The 20344-nt window shown below is 42.9% G+C and overlaps 1 protein-coding gene across 2 annotated transcripts in view; it reads left to right on the top strand.

Annotated features, from left to right (window-relative positions):
- The first annotated feature begins 1247 nt into the window (after positions 1 to 1247).
- syt3 (synaptotagmin III) overlaps positions 1248 to 20344 on the top strand; it is a 42290-nt gene continuing 23193 nt past the window's right edge. The window contains exons 1-5 of one of the 2 annotated variants that reach the window (XM_039610652.1): positions 1248 to 1501; positions 9417 to 9596; positions 9683 to 9726; positions 11733 to 12140; positions 18353 to 18748. In XM_039610652.1, coding sequence (XP_039466586.1) covers positions 11996 to 12140; positions 18353 to 18748 — 541 coding nt within the window. In that variant the 5' untranslated portion in view covers positions 1248 to 1501; positions 9417 to 9596; positions 9683 to 9726; positions 11733 to 11995. Of the gene's footprint in view, positions 1502 to 9416; positions 9727 to 11732; positions 12141 to 18352; positions 18749 to 20344 lie in introns of both variants that reach the window. The other variant, XM_031750403.2, reaches the window with a different exon arrangement.

Here is a 20344-nt window from a genome sequence, read left to right as displayed (position 1 = left end):
CAGGCCCATATGCTGTGAACATCTTGAGGGGCAGAGGGTTGACTTGCCTTACATAACTGTTAAAGTTAGCACCATCTCAACAGGAAGCAGAGAAGAAACCCTAATCTAGGAGTTTACACACTACTTTCCAATTATTGTTTTTCAGATAGATTTGATTTTTGTTGATGGATGCGATACGATACAGAATGTGACATCTGGATATCAAAACTACTTCCCTATTACGTCCTCCCGCTGCTTGGTGTGCAAATTCAATTATAACTGAATTACAGCTTTTCTCATTTTGTTGGGTCGACCACTCTGGGAATATGTCAAGGGCCCCTGAAGGCACCCTGGGGGACACCACTTTAAAAGCAACCCCTGTCGTACGATGCCTAAACCTGTTCCCGGCCGACCGTGGTGGGTCCTCATTATCCTGCTTGTGATGTTATCATAAAACAGAGAATTATTTTTATGTGTATATATACGAGGCCTGCAGGAATATCATAATCTAATCATGACTCCAATAAGCCTATGTCTCATTCTAACTAGATCATGTCCTCTGTATACTTCAACTGCTCTTCTCATGCTGCACACACGTAACACACACACACCAGCCAGGTCCCTTTTTTTGGCTCAGAGCCGAGCAACATTGACCCTCTATCCCATCTCTGCTCTCCACCACCTGACATCCTAGCAACACCTCCTCCTCACACTACCCTATCCCCACCTCTACTCCCACCGTCTCTTCCTCTCATCCCACTGCTGTTGCCATAAAAAAGGGCAACATTTTATGTGGCCCCCAACCCACTCACCACCAGCACTACATCACCTCTCCAGGGGCATCTGCGGGAGTATCATTATCTAATCATAGCTCTAATAAGTCCAAACAAGATCCTGGGTGCTTCCATGTACCCTGCAGGCTCAGAGAGGCCAGTACCCTCCACATCATTCCTAGACCCCCTCCATCCCTGCTTCCCACCAACACACACACACTCCGGTACCCACAGGCCACTTCTCTCTCTCCTTTCCTCTACACGCCCCACATACATCAGTATGTCTTTAGCACTGGCTGGGCTGTACAGGCAGAGAGAGAGAAGAGACAGAGTATTAGTATTCAGAGCACAGTGAGGGAAAAAAGGAGAGGGAGCGAGCAAGCAGCAGAGAGAAAGAGAGAGAGAGAGGGAGGGGATAGTGAAATAGAGAGGAGGAAAAAACACAAGGAGGGGGGAAAATATAAGAGAAGAACACGGGAAACGGGAGGGAAAAGAGGGGAGGGGAGATATATCATATTGTTCATTTCTCTCTCTTAGTCTGCCATCCCGGTTGCGCGGCTTACTGCTCGGTGCCGTATTGGAGAGAAAAGAGAGTGAGAGAGAGAGGGAGAGGGAGAGAGAGGAGGGGTGGACAGAGCGAAAGAGGGCGGAATGCCCCTTTACAGGCGTCGCATCTGACTAGAACAGCGGAGAAGCTCGTAATTCGGAAATTGGTCAGAGAGGAGGACACTGCTTTCTGCAACACCAAGGTAGGGAGACCTTCCCTTTTGTTGCCCCCTTTCAGGCAGCATGCATGCGGGTCTGTGATATCCGCGATGTGTGCGTTATTCGCGTCATATCTCCTTTGATCCTGCATCCCGCACCGCGCTCTGCTGAATGTGCCCTAAATCTCGCAGCATGTGTCTGTTTTCCATGAATATTTAATGTAGATTATTTGTGCATCACTCTCGCTCTTCTGTATTGCATTCTGCCATTGCTCGGCATATTCGAGCCTATAGTGGGATGCATGCTGTGTGGAGGCAGTCTATAAGGTAACGGAGGCTGGTCTAGCCTATATGACAGATAACAGTGTCACAAGTGTATTAATGGCAGCTATCCTCACAGACGACAGTGATTAAACTTTTTTTTTCCACGAGAACGACATGAGGTATGAGGCGAACAGACAGAGGGGTGCGCGCACGAGCACGCAGAAAACACACAAGACAGGTTGACGTGCGTAAGACGTGCGTAATCCCCCTTCCACCCACACCCACACCCCAACCAGCCTACCCCACTCCCCCTCACCATCAAAGACACAGTTGCCTTCCCACCACAGAGAACCATATTTATGCAAATGGTCAAAAGAAGGAGAAAAAAAAACAGCCGCTGAGACACACTGACTCACCGACTCTTACATGGTGCTAGGTGAAAAATGAAGTGAAGGCGGCCCGTTGTCTCTTTCTCTCTCTCTCTCTCTCTCTCTCTCTCTGTGTGTGTGTGTGTGTGTGTGTGTGTGTGTGTGTGTGTGTGTGTGTGTGTGTGTGATTACACTCCCTGTCTGTAAATAGGTCCCGCTCTGCAGCTCCACGGGCTGCAAGAGACAGGAAGAGCAGTACCAGTATCCCACGGTTCCTGGCTGGCCACTTGCTCTCTATTTCCTGTCCCATGTTATAGATAATTTAAACACTTGCAGCTCCAACAGGCCCGGAGTGGCAGAAAGCTGTGAAAACCTCAACAGCAACCCTGATATGTGTGAATGGAGGATAGAAATAAGTGGGGATGAAAGGAGACACTGCCTTTTTGAAAGCGAAGGGGTGTTTTGTTCCATGTTTATAGAGATATATGGTCTTTAGCTGATATTAACACTCACCCACCTCATGTTATTTATTTGCTGAGAGGGTGTCCAGGAGCTATTATGGGACTGGCTAAATTGGAACAACCTCGAGGCTGAGGCTGAGCAAAGCTATTACCTCTAGTCAATAGACATTAATATCCCCATGCTCAATCTCGGCCTCATACAGCGCCGAGTCTGTCCCCGTGAAACCGCTCCACTGGAGTAACCAAAAAGATGTGTTGTAGTAGCCCTATCTGTTTACCCTTGTGCATCAATCCGTCACAGCCGAGTGAGCAGAGAGGAGCGATGATAGCATTGTCTCAGGCAGACATCGCTGTGGCCTCAAAAGGAAGTGATGCAAAACAGAAAGGAGGATATGCCGGCACTGGTGGAGAGAGGTCATGACCTCAGTGCATCAGGCATACTCCTGACGAATAGGGAATGATCTGAGGATACAAGAGTACATCGATTTGAGGTGGTATAAAACATGATACAGCCCAGCAGGGTAGAGCACAGCCGATAGCATCAAAGTCCAGAATAGAGAGGATAGGGTCACGGGGCCAAGATGCCAGTCTACGGAGTATGGCTGACTTGAGATGAGAGGAAAAAAAAGTTAATGTGAAAACTGCCAAAACACCAGAAGCGTGAAATTCACTTAAACACTTAACCAAATTAGCAGACTTTTAAAACAAAAACATAAACAAAACCTTTCAGGGCAAAAACGAGAGGTTCAATTAGAGATGACTTCCAGGTACAGATGAAAACAAAAGAAGGCGCGTGGCAGCAGATAGAAAGACTTGAAAGCACGTTCAATGAGATCCGCCTGAAACATCCTATTAGGTATAACCAATGGATTAGTCTCCTTTGTCTACAGAAGCATTATGTTCTGACATAAAAAGGCTCTGACTGGTCTCAGTTTTGCAATTATGAAGGTGTTCAGTTCTACCTCCATGAAAATAGTTTGACATTTTAGCAATAAACAGTAATTCCGTTTAGACCAACCTTAATAAAGAGAGAGAGGAGCTGAATAGGAGGAAAAGAGGGTTTTATGATCTCACACCCCCTCAGACTGTGGGGTGAACTGAGAAATTAAATTCCAGAAAAAACCCCCAAAAACTCAAGGTAATACTACAACTGCTGTTTCCACTGCTGATGATATCGATCCAGGTGCCTTTGAACTGGAAAACTAAAATTGTAGAAGACCCACGTGTGATGTATTTCATTCAGCACACAGACAAATATATTATTATGTTAAATGACCATATTGGGTTGCAAAAGATCACAGGTTTGTGGTAAGCATCTGAATGTCTTCTGCTTCTTATTCAGCAGACAGCAGCGACTCAAATGTCTTATCACTGTAATTCCCGAACCCGGCTGAGGTGTGTGATTCTTCCTTCAGAGGCAGATTCCACATACAGATTTCAGCTTTCACTCCCGCTCTCCAACATGATCCTTGTTACTGAAAAACCTGCCCCCTGGGTTTTATCAAATTCACATTCGCCACGCTCGAGGATTTCTGTTTGTTTGTAGCAGCTGTGGGTGGAATTTCTGAGCGAGGGAGAAAAACCACTGGAATTCTTGTGTGAGGGAGGTGCTGCGCCAAAAAATAAGAAATCCAATACTCCAAAAAAAGAGAAAAAAATATAGAGAGGGAGTGCATTCAATATTAGATAAATATTTATTACACTATGCCCCAGCAATATGAAATGGGAGTAGTGCTGGGTTGTTTTGCTTTTTTGGTGTTTTTACTCAGACTTTGGATGTGGTTTCTCTTTAGAGTTTGGGTATTTTATGCACCTGGGAGGAGCACCCAAACCTGTCCTTACTGTGCAAATGTAAGAATGATCCCTTCATTAAAAGGGGATGCAAATATAAATGCCTCATCTGCTTTATCACCAGTAAGGCAGAATGAGGATGTAAAGACTGGAATGAGCCTTTAAAAATGAGTAATTTAGCTGATGCTCTTATCCTAAGTGATTAACAGGAGGAGGCAGCCAGGGGTTTGGCATCTTGGTGAAGGACACCTGTGTAGCTTTGAACTTGTGCTCTCTTTCTTACTGATACAGCCCTGAATTTGGGTTTACATCCATTAAAGCTACTAACGGGTGTCTGGTGCGACCTGCCCTTTTTTCCTGGACAGATTTAGCTCATGATCTGATTGGCTTGCTTCATCTCATCCAGCTCCCATCTCCTTCGCGTTATGTGATTGGGCAAGACTGATTGGTTTTTTTTCTCTGTGGTGTGATTAGACTGTGACCTTGCGCTGCGTCCTGTCTCCTCTGCCCAGTCGGACAGTGACCTTACTGGTTGACTGGTCTGTGTTGTGGCGTATTCGTTCCCTGTGTGTATTGATCCCAGGCAGAACAGCTGTGGGAGGCTTAGTGTTGCTCTGTACAATAAAGTAGGAACGCGCATTTCTGGGCATGCTGCTATCTCAGTTGAATGCTCCATCACCATGTTTCTAAAGGCATATTCATCGGCAAATAACCATCTTCTGTAAATATTTTGCTTGTAGTAAATTGCATTGCCCAAAACCTTGATTACCATTGTTGCTGTGTCACCCTCGCCGCCAGCTTCCTGTTTTTTTTTCCCTGCCCTTCTCTGCTCCAATTTTTTCCCCTCCCTCTTTATCTGTCTCGCCTCCAATTTAATGTCAGCATCTCTCTTATCCCTCTCTCGCCGTCTCCCTATTCCACTGTCTCTTGCTATACAATCGTTCTTTCTGTCTGTCTCCTCCATTTCTTTTTTGCCTCTCCCTCTTGATGCTGCACTGGCATTTGAGGCGTACAGTTTTGTGCCAGACAGCCATTTCTCAGATTGAGATATCCCAGGTTTTAAGTCACTCAGACAGATTTGCTATCTTAATGGGCGAGAGTAAGGGTGGGGTTGTTGGAGGAGGGCTTGTGTTGCTTTTTGATTTGCCAATTTTGGATTAATTTCTGTAATAGGTTGCGGTGAGATGGAAAGATAAATGGACTCTGCATTAACTGAGTTTCCTGCACTGATAAAACAATCTTGCTTGCATTATCAGCATAAATCTAACAAAACAGTGCGTGCACAAACAGCTTTTTTGCATGGAAAAAAACATATTTGCAAGTAAAATCAAATTTTCATATTCATCTGGTCATTTTTTAAAAGCGATATCTGCTTAACTCTAAAAGTTTCAATTGTCTATTTTTAATTAAAACAAGTGGAATTCGATGCTGGTAGTAACACGGTTTTTGGCAGTAACATGCATCCAATTACCTTTTCAAATTAACGAACATAATTAGTGAAATTCAAATGGGATAACTTGTCATTACTTTTTGACTTGTATGGAATTAGTTTGAAGAGCAGTGAGTCACTGTTGACAGAGATCAACGGCATGGCATTACTTCCCAGCTCTTTTAATGATAAGAACACCATCCCTTTGATCACACGAGTCCATGCTGACGCTGGGATTGAGATCAATCCAGCAACCCACTGCACTCAAGGTGTCACAGCTTCTCTAATCTAACATGAAAGTAAATATAAGTCAACCTGGGCAAGTGAACTGTAAATATCCATATCCATCCACAATCTTTGCTACTGCAAATTCCCAACTGCCCCCCAGAGAGGCTACAAGATTAATAGGAAACTGCAGACTATAGAAAAAAAGCAGGTGTTGGTATAATGTATCCAGATGTCTCCTGAGCTTAGTATAAAGTCCTTCTAGAAGCACATCTTGCCACTCGGCAGCCATTCTGGCAATGCCTCGAGAGAGGCTCGATATTAATGTTGATGGTTATTGGGATATCAGCAAGGCTCGGGGAACATTTACCCAGACAACCCGATATCACACCAAAACTTGTAATAGACACGCCGGTCCACTGTGTCTGTTTCATGCTTTGCCTCTCCAAAACATGAAGTGGACATGTATACAAAAGTTTCATTACCAGCACGGGGAGATAGAGAAATATCTCCCTTTGCTGTTACTGCAACTTCCTGCAACTTCTGCATGCGAATCTTTTTCACGCTTTTTAGAATCAAAGCGTGAAATAGACACACTGGACCGGCGTATCTATTACACGTTTTTGCTGTAATACTGGGTTTACCCAGATGAGAAAAGCCTTGAGCTCCAGGGAGATCATCCAATACACTAAGCTATGTTTGTTCAATTCGTACTTCAAGTCAGTGCTTCAAAGTCGCAGCAGAGACATGGAGAACTATAAAAACTGCCATGGTCAAAGTCCAAACTTTCTGAGCCAGTCCCTGCGACAAATCCTCTCCGTCTGATGGCAAAAAAGGCAGACAGAGCAACGTCCCAAGGAAGAAGAGATCCTTAAAAAGCCAGCAACCAACATCAATAATGGACCTGGAACACAAAATGAAAATGAAAAAGCACACCGCCACAAAAGACCTGGTGTCAGGACCTCATCGCAGACATCAAAGTGGCAGGACTAACAGGGGAATGGGTAGTAAAGGCAGTTCAGGATGAGGGCCTAACTAACTTTAACTGGAATATACAAATTACATGCAAAGGCTCACAGGTCTAGTTTATTAAGGGCAATCCAGAGTACCAACATGAACAGCATCAGTGTTCATTCTTTGGGTACGCTAAATAAATTCTAGTGCTAATTTACATTTTGGATGTGTTTAGCCAACAAAAACAAAAAGCACACTTTCCTGCATATTTACTGAGAAATCACATACTGATATAATGATTAGATAATCTGATAACACTAATCTGAGATAGTCATGAACCTCTACAGTACAAGTATGTCACAACAACGACACAACTGGTTCATTTTTTTTTCCCAGTTTAGCTGTTGACTGGCTCTGAGGGAGCAGCAGCATCTTTTCCTTTACTGATTTCTACTTTAGATTTCTGCTTGGGATTCTTTGAGTGCTGTGATTTCCTTTTATAATGCATAAAAGTTTAACTAACATCCATCATTTTTCCTGCTACAAACTGCCCGACACAGCTTCTCAAGAAGCTACAATACCTGTTTGCTGTTGAAAGAAAAATTCCAGATGGGAGAAAATATCTTGGGCACTGCATCTCCTCCAGCTTTGTGATTGTACTGAACAGAGAAACTTGAACAGCATCTTGTTTGCTGCCTGAAAAGCCTGCACTTGAACAGATTAGCTGGGCTTAAATAAATTTATCATTTCAACAGGGCACCTATTTGCTAATTTCTAACTCCACAACTGTATTTTTGGCTGTACTAGAGTAGCTTTGCATGACTCACTCCTCAAGCTCCTCCCCCATAAAGGCAACTTTCTTATAAGCCAGCTTACTCCTGAGTGGTTGTCTCTCGCAAACAGAAGATTTGAAAAGCGGGTGATTTGGGGGCTTCTGTCCTCATAGCAAAGGCCATGTGCCTACAATGACCATATTGAAAATATTCACTCTCATTTAGTTTATACACAGGAGAGGCGAAGAAGAGAGTGCTGGCAGGGTGGAGTGGGTGAAGACGAGTATCAGGGGGGTGATTTGTGACAGAAGTATAGCAGCAAGAGTGAAAGGGAAGGTTTACAAGATGGTAGTGAGAGCTACTATGATGTCATGTTTACAGACAAAAAGACAGGAGGCATAGCTGGAGGTTGCAGAGTTGAAGATGCTAAGATTTCACTGGAAGTGACCAGAATGGACAGGATTAGAAATGACTATGTCAGAGGGAAAGATTATGTCAAGCACTTTGGAGACAAAGTTAGAGAGGCAAGGCTGAGATGGTTTGGACATGTGCAGAGAAGAGATAGTGGACAAGGGATGCTGAATAGAGAGATGCCAGGCAGGCAAAAAAGAGGAAGAGGCTTGTGGATGTGATGAAGAAGGAAATGCAGAGGGTTGATGTGACAAAGGAGGATGGAAGGATTAGGGTGAGATGGAAGCAGATGATTCATTGTGGTGATGCCTAATAAAAGAAAAAGAAGAGAAGTGTCAGAAACTGAGCGCCTCAAGTAAAAGTGAAGAAAACCATAACAGGTTTTCTTTAAGAGGAAAAAATTAACAAATTAAGATGTTGGGGTTTAGTTAAGATACAGTTACAATTTTATAGTTAATGACACTAATTTAACCCTGTTCCTCTTCTTTTCCTAAGATCCATTTTTTCAGTGTGTAGACTGACCGACTTTCATAATGTGACCGAGAGCAAACAAGACACTGGAAGAGTGTTTCTGTCTTCAAGCAGAGGGACAGAAAACTTGAAAGGGTTTGGAAGCATTTCTTGTTTCGGATCTTGTTCGGAGTGAAATATGTCTTTGCCTAATGCAGTGATTGATGGAAGGCTGGGAGACAGATGGACACATAAGGAGCACTTTGCTAGGGAGGTGCCACTCAGTGCACAAAGACTGACGCTGACATTTCACAGAACAACATACATCAAATGATCAATAGTCCTTCCCCTGTCTGACGAGGTACCTTGCTTAAGAAATAGGGCCACTGCTTTGCAAGGACAAAACAGCTCAGTGGAAAAGTGAGCTGACCTCTCACCACGAACATTGTTTTGCCAGTGATTTATTTTCCGACCACACCACTTGTACAAGATAAGGCCAGGACATGTTCAATACTGGTGGTTTTTGGAGCAAATCTGTAATATCAGACACAAGTTTGCATACGTTCTTTGGTCAGAGTCTCTGGAGACTCGCACACTGTGAGAAACTGGAGTTTGGGCACTGACCTGTTTTTATTTTGACAGAATGAGATCGGAAATAAAGGCAGCACGCTAAAGAAGGCCTGTTTCCTGTGAATGAAAGGCTCATGAGCAAACACTTAAGGGAGTCAGACTTAATGCATCTAATTATATCTTGATCTGATGTTTGTGGGATTTTTGAGTCCCCTGTTGTCTTCATTCAACTTACTGACTGATTGATTCCTAATGTTCTTCCAGGTTCTGTTGAAAAAAATCTCCACGACTCTGACAGTGACATCCAATCCACGCTGATGTGCTGGCAAGGCCAAGGATCCCGATGCATTCCACCAATTCCTGCTGGAGCTAGATGACTAAGAGCTCAGCACAACAGGCTCCCATTTCTGATCTTGGAAACATTAGGAAAATAACAAGATAAAGGTTATGCATGCGCTGCAGGCATAACTCCACGCTCCTCAGCCAAATCTGTTTGCAAAGAAAATTTCACACGTAGTGTCTCCACGCAGGCTTGCAACATGGCCCAGAACCTGAAGACTTGAGTTCAATAAAGGTAAAACACATAAGTAATATCTTTAATTTTGATTTTTCTTTCAGTTTGACTTTTGGTACACAATTTTTTTTAATCTATGAAAGAAAAAAAAAGCCAGAAACCAGGCACACTCTCTTAAAGTGTTTGTGGTTTCAGTATATTTATCTTTTAGAGACTCGCTGGAAGAGAGCTCACAATTATCTAAATTACTCTGTAATTACAGTAAAAAGTGTTTTAGTTTGAAACATGACATACGTTTCCAAAATGACTGACCCACTGGTCAGTTTTAGACAACAAACTAATCACGGTATCCCCAGGAGATAATTGACAGCAAGGCCCTGTGCAATTAAGGGCGCACCATATTGAGTGAAAGATCCTGCATTATTCAAAGCAGGCTCCTGTTTAAGGGATAGGAAATGGAACTCGCTCTATTCAGTTCTCTATAAAATACACAGTTTCAGCTGTATATTGTTGCTCATAATTTAATTTCTTCATTTCTCCAAGTGGTGTGTAAATGCACAGCCATCCATCCACTGTCTAATCTTAATCTTAATCAGTTTTTATTTTATTTATATTGCACCAGATCACAACAACAGTCACGTCAAGGTGCTTTGAGGCTTAAACTTACTGTAAATTGATTAGTTTTAATACATTTTGCTATAGTCATCTCAGGGTGTTTTATGTTAAAACAGAAAAGAGCACACACTTGACGACAGTAGGGATGAAGAACTCCCTTGTTAACATTGATGGTGTCTTTTCAGACGTGCAGGCTGCCAGTTCCATAGGCATTTATGCACCATCATACATCAGAGATGCAGGTTTTTGAGTTGAGCACTGAAAACAAGCCACATGGTCCCTCTGCCCTTCTGTCTGGAAGACACGATGTCCGTGTTTGCCACTAAGAATTGAAAATTTTGATTTGTCTGACCACAGAAGAGTTTTCCAGTTTCCTCAGTCCATCTCAAATAAGCTTCCAGAGAAGACGGGGGTGATCTTCTGTACATGATGGAGCTTTAACCTCCAGTTGTGCATGACTCAGAAACTTGCATTAGCAGACAGGGATTTCCACGACAGGATCATACCTGTTTTGAATGCAGTGCCACTTGAGGCTCCGAAGGTCACGGGCATCCCTTTGCACACTGAATCTTTTGATGATATTGTATACTGTAGGTGATGGCATTGTCAAAGTCTTCACAATCTTACATTGAGAAATTCTGAGGTTGTTCCACAATTTGTAGATCCAGGTTTTTTACAAACTGGTGAGCTTCTGTCCATCTTTACTTTTGAGACACTCTCGCTCTCTTAGATGCTCTTTTTATACCCAGTCATGTTTCTGACCTGTTGCTAATTAACCTAATTAGTTGCAAAATGTTCCTCCAGCACCGTCCTTTTAGTTTGACGTTGACAATAATTGCATCATAATGTTTTTATTTACATGCCATCCCAACTTTTTTGGAACCGGTGTAATAGAAACACAAGGTTGAACTGAGGGTTGACTTAAGAGTTTAATTCATTTATATAGTTACATATACATTAACATGTCATTTAACTTATCATTTTGGCCCATGGACCTTGTGGTGCTTTTATTTGCCCAAGAGCCTTCTGCTGCCATGTGCATACAGGAGGTGGAGGGATGAAATTTGAGCAATGTGTCCTGCCTGCAGGGGCGTTCAAGAAAGTCCACACATGTAAACGTTACGTTTTTGTGTGCAAGTTTTGTCTACCAGATGAAAAAAACGTCAACAGTCCTCATCAGCACAACCAGTAACTAAATACTTAATCACACATCAGAAACTTTAGTTTTGCCCTCAACAAGATCAAATTTTCTCACCTTTTCTTCAGTTTTCTCTAATCGGTCTTCATAGTGTATGCTAAAGAGCCAACCATCTATCAGGGAGTTGCTGATGGTTCTGGCATTCATGTTCACACTTAATGGCTAAGGTGACCAGTCTGCCAGAAACTTGATTTGTCTCCTTTTATGTCCTCACATCTCAGGTCACCACTTTCTCTCATTTTATCTCTTTCAGGGAAAGTGAGAGGGCGGGTGCTGCTCACTCATTCATGGGCACATCAGTCTGGCCTCTGCGATCCAGCCTGCAGAGCCCCTCGTGTTCTTGCTTTATCACAGCTGCCCCCTCAACTTCCTCTGCCTAATCGCTCTCAGCTCGCACCTTGTAAAAGGTGGACAGCCCAAAACTCTGCTTACCCAAGCGCCGTCCAATAGGTGAGGGCGGCGAGGGCTGCGCTGTCATTGGCTGACTGCTGGTGAGAGTGCGATGCGGATTGGAGGATGTCAGGGGACTGGGATGAAGACCTGTGTAAGAAGGCGCTGGTGTTGGTGGAGGAGCTGTGCTTCAACACGAGGGGTTACAGCCAGAACGAACGCTGCCAGGAGTTCATCTTCCTGAGGAGGGGCAACAGACCGCTAGACACAGGTAACACACACCTGGTGCTTCTTACAAACAGTGATTCCATAAAAGATGGATGTAGCGTGCGGGTTTGCAAAGTGAAGTCAATGTGGAAATGACTTAAACCTACATGCTCTGGAAAGAAGAGAGTGAAAAAAGGCCCTTAGTTCCCTTCATCAGTGACCTCAATCAACACTTTTTGGATGACTTCATGGGCTCAAACACAAGTTCCACTTACTAAAATTATAACAGAAGGATTAACCAGAGTATCCAGAGCAATCAGTGCTGTGTGTTGTGTAGTCAGATCCACCCCTTATTTGTCAAAGCAACACAGGAGCAATACTGAAAACCCTTAACATGAATGTGACTACTCTAACCAGTGGATAACACCACAGCGGCGTTTAAATACAATCTATGCTTATGAATCAAGTTTGGCAGTTTATTGGTGTTTTAATGCTATTTTTCTTTTGTTTTAAAACTTAAAATTATTCCTATAAAACTTCAGTGAAATCTGCCTTTCTCTGCTTTATTCTGGACTCAGACTACATGAAATGAGCCTGATCATTGCCAGAAGATATAAGGTATCACTTGGTAACAAAGTGGTTGTCATGCACGACAACTGCAGTCTTTTTTTCCCTCTTTTTTTTGCAACAGTAAATAGGCTGATATTTATGTAGAGCTTTTCTGATCAATGCGAACTGCTCTAATACTAAACGGAGGCTTTTAAGGTCTTGGTTCCCTCAATTCTGCAAGCTTGACCGATATAAGCACAGAGATCTCCGTCAGCAGTCAGGAACTTTCTTTCTCTGCAATTTATTGATTTTTCAAGATTCTCCCCTTTTTTTAAAAAATTTTGTGTTTTACAAAAATTGGCAGTTAAGCCTACTGCTTCCTGCTTTATGCCAAGTCCAGTCTACACAATACCAGCATGATTAGGGCCAAACCCGGAAGGCGTTGGTTAGGAGCCGACTTTGGAAATGAAAATGTTTATTGTTGCACTACAGTTGACCGAAAACCAAAGCTGAATCTGGGAACCCTATGTTAGGTTTAGGGGGTTGGCATGTTAGTATGTTTTTGAGTCCTCAAAGGTTCTCTAATTTCACAAAGAGAGCTCTGCCAGCAACTGTAAAAATTACAGAGCAAAAGAGGAGTGATGTTGCTTTTGTAGCTTAGGGGGGCTGTGAAATCGTGAGCTAGCGCCTCCTTCCTGATGACGTCAAACACATTGTGAATGACAGAATGATTGATCAGGGAGCCACCTATGCTCTGTCTTGTCCTTCAGTCAGAAAAGAGGAAGATTTTATTACTCTATAATGGCCCAATCTGACATAGCGACCACAAAGAAATAAATTAGGTAGCCTGTGCTCAGCATTAAAGCAACACCTTATTCAAGAAATACCCTTGAAGTATCAAAGACTCATCAAACCCTGCAGTTTGTAGTTCACTCCTTCACGCAGAGCAGGAACAGCCTGATTTGAATCAGTTTAAATGTACTGCAAAGAAAATGAGCTTTCACCGTGGACAAAGTATCAAAACTTTCCAAACATCTGCAGCAGAATAAATAACCCTTCTGCTGTGCATCCATATGCTCAGTAGATTTCAAAAACTCACAATCTTAGCAAAATATACCTAAATATCCAGAAACTTGCCATGGCTGATCTGTATGTTTTGAAGCTTTTTTTCTCATCCGCCATGAAAACAAACTAAAGTCAGCTTTGATTTTCAATTTAATCTATTCACAAGGACCACAGTGGCTGCACTCTCTCTAAAGGGAGGAAAATGTGAACTTAGCAGACACCTTTCAAGCCTACAGCGAAGGGAATGGTGATACTATAAAAAGATTTGGGGTATTGCTTTAAGGAACTGCTCTTTTTAATATAGGCATGATTGAAGGTTTAAGTATCCCATTATGGTCCAAATGAAGTTTTACACCAAAGGCCTTCTTCTAAAACGAACTCTTTTTTTGTAGGTTTTGTCCCAAAAGTGGTAAGAGCAAAAGATTCTTTTTTAGTACTGACTCATCACAGTGACTTTAAGGTATGATGAGGCAAAATGTTAAGAAGAGTGCTCACATTTAAGGATGGTTAGAGGTACCGTGCACTCACAACAACAGACCATGAAATATTCATGTTCTAGACTGAAGTGGCTAAGGTACAAGTCCATCCCGTTTCTTTTATGATCCCCAAAAGAGTCTCGGTAGAATTCTGTGATTGTTATCTCAGAGCTGGATTACAAGAATATATATATTTATATCATCACATCCTTTGCCAGAGTGAATAGGTACACCCTGCTGCACTGTGGATGAGAGTATTGTGTGTAGGTTCTTAGTGAGCCATTTGGAAGTGCACTGTGCTGTTATGCAGATTAGCATGGATCTGTGGCTCAGTGTAGATTAGCCTGGATTGCCTGTGTGTTGCCTCCGGAGATTTGGATGGCTCTGAGAAGAAATGTCATGCCATGGTTTTAGGCGTTGGCCCCCACCGCTTACCAGCTGTGATTTTTCGGTGTTTGCTGATGGAAGTCCGCGGTCCCTCGGAGGATCGTGACCGCTGAAAGCTGTCAGTGAATGACTTGTGTAAGCAGCGGAGATGTGTTTGATGTGGAGCAATGTACGACTCCCAGTGGGCTTGCATCAGTCGCTGACTGACAGGAAGTCTCAGTCCCTCTTCACGGCGTACTACAGAGACCTTCTACCCACACACCTACCCGCCTGCTGACTCGCTTTTTATACTTTGTGGATTAGCGATGGATCTTTGGCAGGATCAGCGCTCAGGAAGGTACAGCGACTGCCCTAAAGAGAGACAAATGGAGGCGAGTGGCTTGGCCCCCGACAGTCCCTGCACACATTTGATCACAGCCACGTCTTATCAGCGCACCCTGATCTGCCAACTGCACACGACCTACTCCTCTCGCTCCTCGCTTTGTTTTTTTCCCCTCTCCAGATCAATACATTAACTTTTCTCATCCTCAAACTCCTCCCCTCTTTGGGTTTCGCTCTAAATCACTGTCAGCTTGTTTTCCTCAATCTCTCCTTTTCCCTTGCTCTCTCTCTCACACTCTCTTTGTATCATTTCCTGTTTGGTTTCGAGCCTTTCACACATGGTGTGGTAATTGTATCAGCTTTATCAACCCCCCACCCCCTCTTCTCTCTAGAAACAAAAAGGAAGAATTGACCCAGTCATCGTATATGTCTGTTGCAACATGCGCACCAATCTGTTTTCAAGCCTTTCTCTGTCTGTAGCAGCCCTACATTTTTTCTCCCCCCTCATCACAGCTGTCTTTATTTCTCTTTTGCCTCATTCCTTTACCCCCCCCTTCCAACATTTCTTCCTTCCTGTCTCCTGATCTCAGTCATCATGTTCTCTCGTGCTTTGCTTTTGCTTTCTTTTCTTCCCCCCCATTCTTCGCTCCTCAATTCCCACCTCATCATGTTCTCCACCACCAATCTATGTCCCCTCGCCTATCCTCCACCTTCGCTGCCCCCCAATCATATCTTTTGAACAAGTGCTGATTAATGACATACAGGCTGATGAATAATTCACTAAAGAGAAGCTGAGGCAAAGCAGGGGGGAGACAGATAGAAGGTTGGAGTGACGAACAAAGAGAGCGAGAGAGAGCACGCAGAGGCAGACAGCATGGGAAAAGAAATGACAGCGAGGAAAGAGGGGTGTTTGAGGGGATTACATAGACGAGAGAGTGAAAGAGAAAGTGAGGGAGGGCGGATGGAGACAGTAGGCGAACCAAGTTCCAGAAGATGTAGCCCTGGGCTGAAGGATTGGCTTCTGTTGTCTTGTTTTCATTCATTTGCTCTCAGTCTTTTTGTCAGCCGGTTACAGATAAAATTTAATTCTTCTTTGTTTGATTTAACAGTGCTTATGTCTTTGTCATGCCCATAAAGGCACTCTGAAACAAAGTAAATTAAGACGAAAGGGAGGTTAAGGCCTTTGTGTGAGACTTGTGGAGGTTTGGAAAACATTTCCTTCTGTGGGTGAGACAAAGTTATAGTACGCAAAGGTCATGCCTGGCCCGCCTGCAGACAGGAAAGACTCTTAATTGGTGACCTCGTGTTCTGGATGCAGCTCAAGAGGGCAAAAGGTAAAAAATTTTTACTTATATGCCGCAAGGTGCAGAGGAGTACACAGTCTGGGAAATCTGAACACTGTGTCTTACTTGGTCTGCTTACAGTGATTGAATATTCATGTTCAGGGCTCTGGGCCTGTAGTTCATTGTTGATTCTGATTGGTCCGTTTGTCATGAAAGTCGTCAGACCAAAAGATGCTATTTATAAAAAGACTTCAAATGGTCCAGGATAAGAATAAATACTCATTGTATATTCGGCCTATTTATTAATTAATATTCATATAATATTTATAAGGTATTTACAAATGTATTAATTTATAATGAATTTACAAGTCAGAGTGTCCAGCATGCGCACACGTGCCCACTCCTCAGCAGAAGTTATAAAGTTTCCCGGCTCAAGACCTTGCATCTCTCTTTGTCAGCGGCTGCTGCTGCTGGAACTGTCCAGTAGTCTGGTGCTGAAATGGCTCTTTTTTTTTTTTTTTATTTTATTCTGCACACTTTCTACATACGGATGAGTCATACTCCACCCTTCACCATCCCAAACACCCACATCCTCACCCTCACATATCCACACGCAGAAAACCCCCAAACCCACCCTCACTCCACAGTCACAATCCTCGAGCCGTCACACATTAAAAAGCTCATAACCGTGAGGAAATGCGGGATGACACTGCATAGAGACATCACTGTGGGTGTTGGTGTTTTTTTAATTGCTACCCCCACCCAACCACCCCACCGCCTCCTCTCCTTCTCTAAGAACATCCACTCTGCCAGCGTTTGCCCTCATTTTAAGCTCAGGATTCAAATTTGGGATGTGAGCTTGAGGGGATGGCTGCATATTGCTATTTACGCCTACAGCAGGTTCCCTTTCCTGCCTCTGCCGCTCCGTGATGCGTGATTTGTAGATAATGTGGTGATGTTTGGAGCGATGTGCGTGCGTGTGCGTGCGTGTGCGCGCGTGTGGATTGCTCATCATGCAGTGGTTTATTGCCGATTTCTCAGACATATGTATATATAACATGTTAACGTGTAAAATACCCGATGCATGCTGATAAAGACGCTTTTTTAAAAAATGCCTCAGCAGCTATTGGATTACATTTGGTACACACAATCATGTTAGAATTGATCTCATAAGCATGCTCAAACCACTGCTAAACATAGACTGTATACAAAAATGTGCGCAACCACTGTGATGTTCAGTTGTTGCATCCTTGGTCTGTGCATTTTGACCATCGCAATCTTGTTTTTGGTAATCTGGACATGATAAGCGGGTGCTGCATTTTACTAATAAACTTGCAATCTTATGGGGAAATCCTGGCAAAACATGAAACACGAAACCCTATTTTTCACAGCAAAGGTAACATTTTTTAGCCTTTTACGAGTTTATTTAGCTTTTGACTCCAGGAGCAATCAAAGCACTGCAGACTAAGCTTACCTAACCCCAAATCAATAGAGCAAACAGACAAGTGTCCTTCCTCCTAACTCATTAAAATATAAAAACTGGTTATTAAACACATACGCTGCTTGTCTCTACCTTGACTGTTACATTATTAGTATGACTGAAGTTTGCAGCTTGCACATAGTAGGTCCCACAGAGATCACAGCATACCCTACTTTGCTGTCTTTTTTATCCAATGGGGACCATACTGTACCAAATAAAGGTCATGCTGTATACAAATAGACTTGAAGTTTGCAAATGAGGCCATAAACTCCTGAAAAAAGGAGAGAATGAGGGAGCTTTTCATAATAAGGACTTTTTCCACATAGATTTTCTACAACCAGAGGATTTGCCTCCTGTTGGCCTGTAGAAAAAGTGCAGGTTTAAGGTACTTCCAAGTTGGCTTCAAGGTTCAGATGTCCATCTTTAATATACAGGCTATGGCCCTTGGCAGCACTTTAGTTAGCATTGCTAGCATTGTTGTGTTGCAGTGTGTTGCAGTGGGCTGTGCTTGCAAAGATTTTTTTCTCGGAGCTCAGATTAAAAAAATAAAACATTCAGGGCTAACCCTGCCAGGCTCAGTCCAGGAAAATCTTGTAAAAATCTCAAGAGTTTAACTTGTTGGTTAAATAGAGGTTACAAAAAAGTGCACTCTCAGAAGTGTTATCTTGGCTAGAGACTTGTAAGTGTTAACTCGTCTTCCTGTGGTCCTCTGCAGAGATCTCTGTCAGTCTGCTGTCGGTCATTGTGACATTCTGCGGCATCGTCCTCCTCTCCGTCTCCCTTTTCGTTTCCTGGAAGCTCTGCTGGCTACCATGGCGGGACAAGGAGGGCGGAGGTCTGAGCCTGACATCGGGGTTGCTTCCTGGAACCGCCGGTGTCGGAAACCTTGCAGCTGCCGGGGGCTCGTCACTCTTACCCCCGCTGCTGCAGAGGAAGGAGGGCCACTCCTCGTCCTCTCTCTATCCCACCCTTGGCCAGCAGGGTCAGCACCACCCCCATTTCTCTGACCTGGTGGGGCTGGAGAGGGGTGAGGTCGGAGCCGTGGTTGGAGGGCCACATGAGACCCAGGAGCACTCCTACCTGGACATGGACTCCTACCCCAACAATGCTGGTGAGAGAGCAAAGACACGCAAACATTCATTTCAGCCAGGCTGAAAGAGCGATGCAACGTCTCCGTCAATACCCTCTCATTTTAATATACTCACAGGGTAGTGAATTTAATACGTTTACCTACATGCTGTAAAATAATTTGTCTGAACTGTAGCACTATGATGAATGTTGACCATTACTGCGTGTATATAAATGGGCTTCAGTGGCGCTACATTCAAGGAATATTACTTTTTCATCGTACTGGCGTCTTTTATTACAGACATTTATTTAGTAGTAAAATTTAGAACATGTGGTACACGCATCTTTTAGCATCTAAATGACAAAAAATATAATGTGCAAATTTGTTATTTTATTATTTTTTTAAATAATTTCTGGAACATATGATGCAGGTTGAGTGGCTGATTTACAACCTAAAGATCTCTGATTCCTGCCATCTGATAAATATATCTTTCCATTTAGCTCTGTTTTGTTCTCCTTGAATGGTGAAGGAACTCTACTAGTAGCTCCTTGGCTGCTTAACTGTCCTCGGCAGCTAGTTTTATCAGAGCATGCTTGCAGAAAACACCTGCATGCAGACCACAGCCCACACACAGCCCAATTCCATCTCAAGTGGGATGAACTGGTAAAACCGCTGCCTAATAACCTGTAAAAGATACTCTGTCCAAAAGTTCCCTTTCTTTTGGCGTAAAGCTGTGCAAGTACATTCTGAAAACACTCAGATTTAATCAGCCGTCCATTTAGATAATAGATGACGAACATCCTGAGACGTCTCAAGAAAAATTAGGGCAATTTCAGCAATATATCTGAGTTTTCCCACATTCAGTCAACATACTGTCATTATAAAGAAACACTGCTAAATTAAAGAAGCACATGATCAATTCTTAATGAGCTGCAGCACAATGCTTCCTTTTGCAAAATACAGGGAAAATTCCCAAATCTATGACCTCCTCTGCAATTTTCACACTTTGCAAAGTCATTCGAGGGGCCGGTTCTGCCCCCCAGGCTCTTAGTTTAACACACCTGCTGTAGAAAATATATTAAGAGTACTGAAACCCAAGTGAAAACAGATATGCCCTGAACAAACAAGCAATCCAATTAAAATATATAATGATATAATGATAATATTGCACTATATGAAGATGAGAGAAGTAATGTTATATAATAGAATAACATATAAATATTGATAAAATTATAACAATTCTAATGATAATAATCAAATAATCAAATTAAACCATAGCTTTGCTTATTGTGTCTTGTCTTTTTTAGCAGATTAATTAAATTCAAAATCCAATTGCGGTGCCAAGAGAGTTACATAACTGTAGAAATCCATAATGATATTTCAGCGTCAGTATCACATATCACAGTTAATAGATGGTAATGTGACACCATTATTCCTATGCATTTACCTCTGACTTAAAGCTTTTTATGCATTCTCGCTGTTTTGTGCTGTTTTGACTCAATTACAGGAATAAAAGCCAGCCTTAAAACATGCACCTGACTTTAAGCCATGCTGTCCAAACAGCATGTGATGATGGGGTGTTTAGAACTGGCCTGTCAGCTGAGCACAACATTATAAAAAAACAGGCAGCAATTAGAA

Source organism: Oreochromis aureus, linkage group 4, assembly GCF_013358895.1.
Source record: "Oreochromis aureus strain Israel breed Guangdong linkage group 4, ZZ_aureus, whole genome shotgun sequence".
NCBI lineage: Eukaryota > Metazoa > Chordata > Actinopteri > Cichliformes > Cichlidae > Oreochromis > Oreochromis aureus.
The sequence above is the reverse complement of the archived record's forward strand: the minus strand, read 5'-3'. Positions and strand labels throughout refer to the sequence as shown.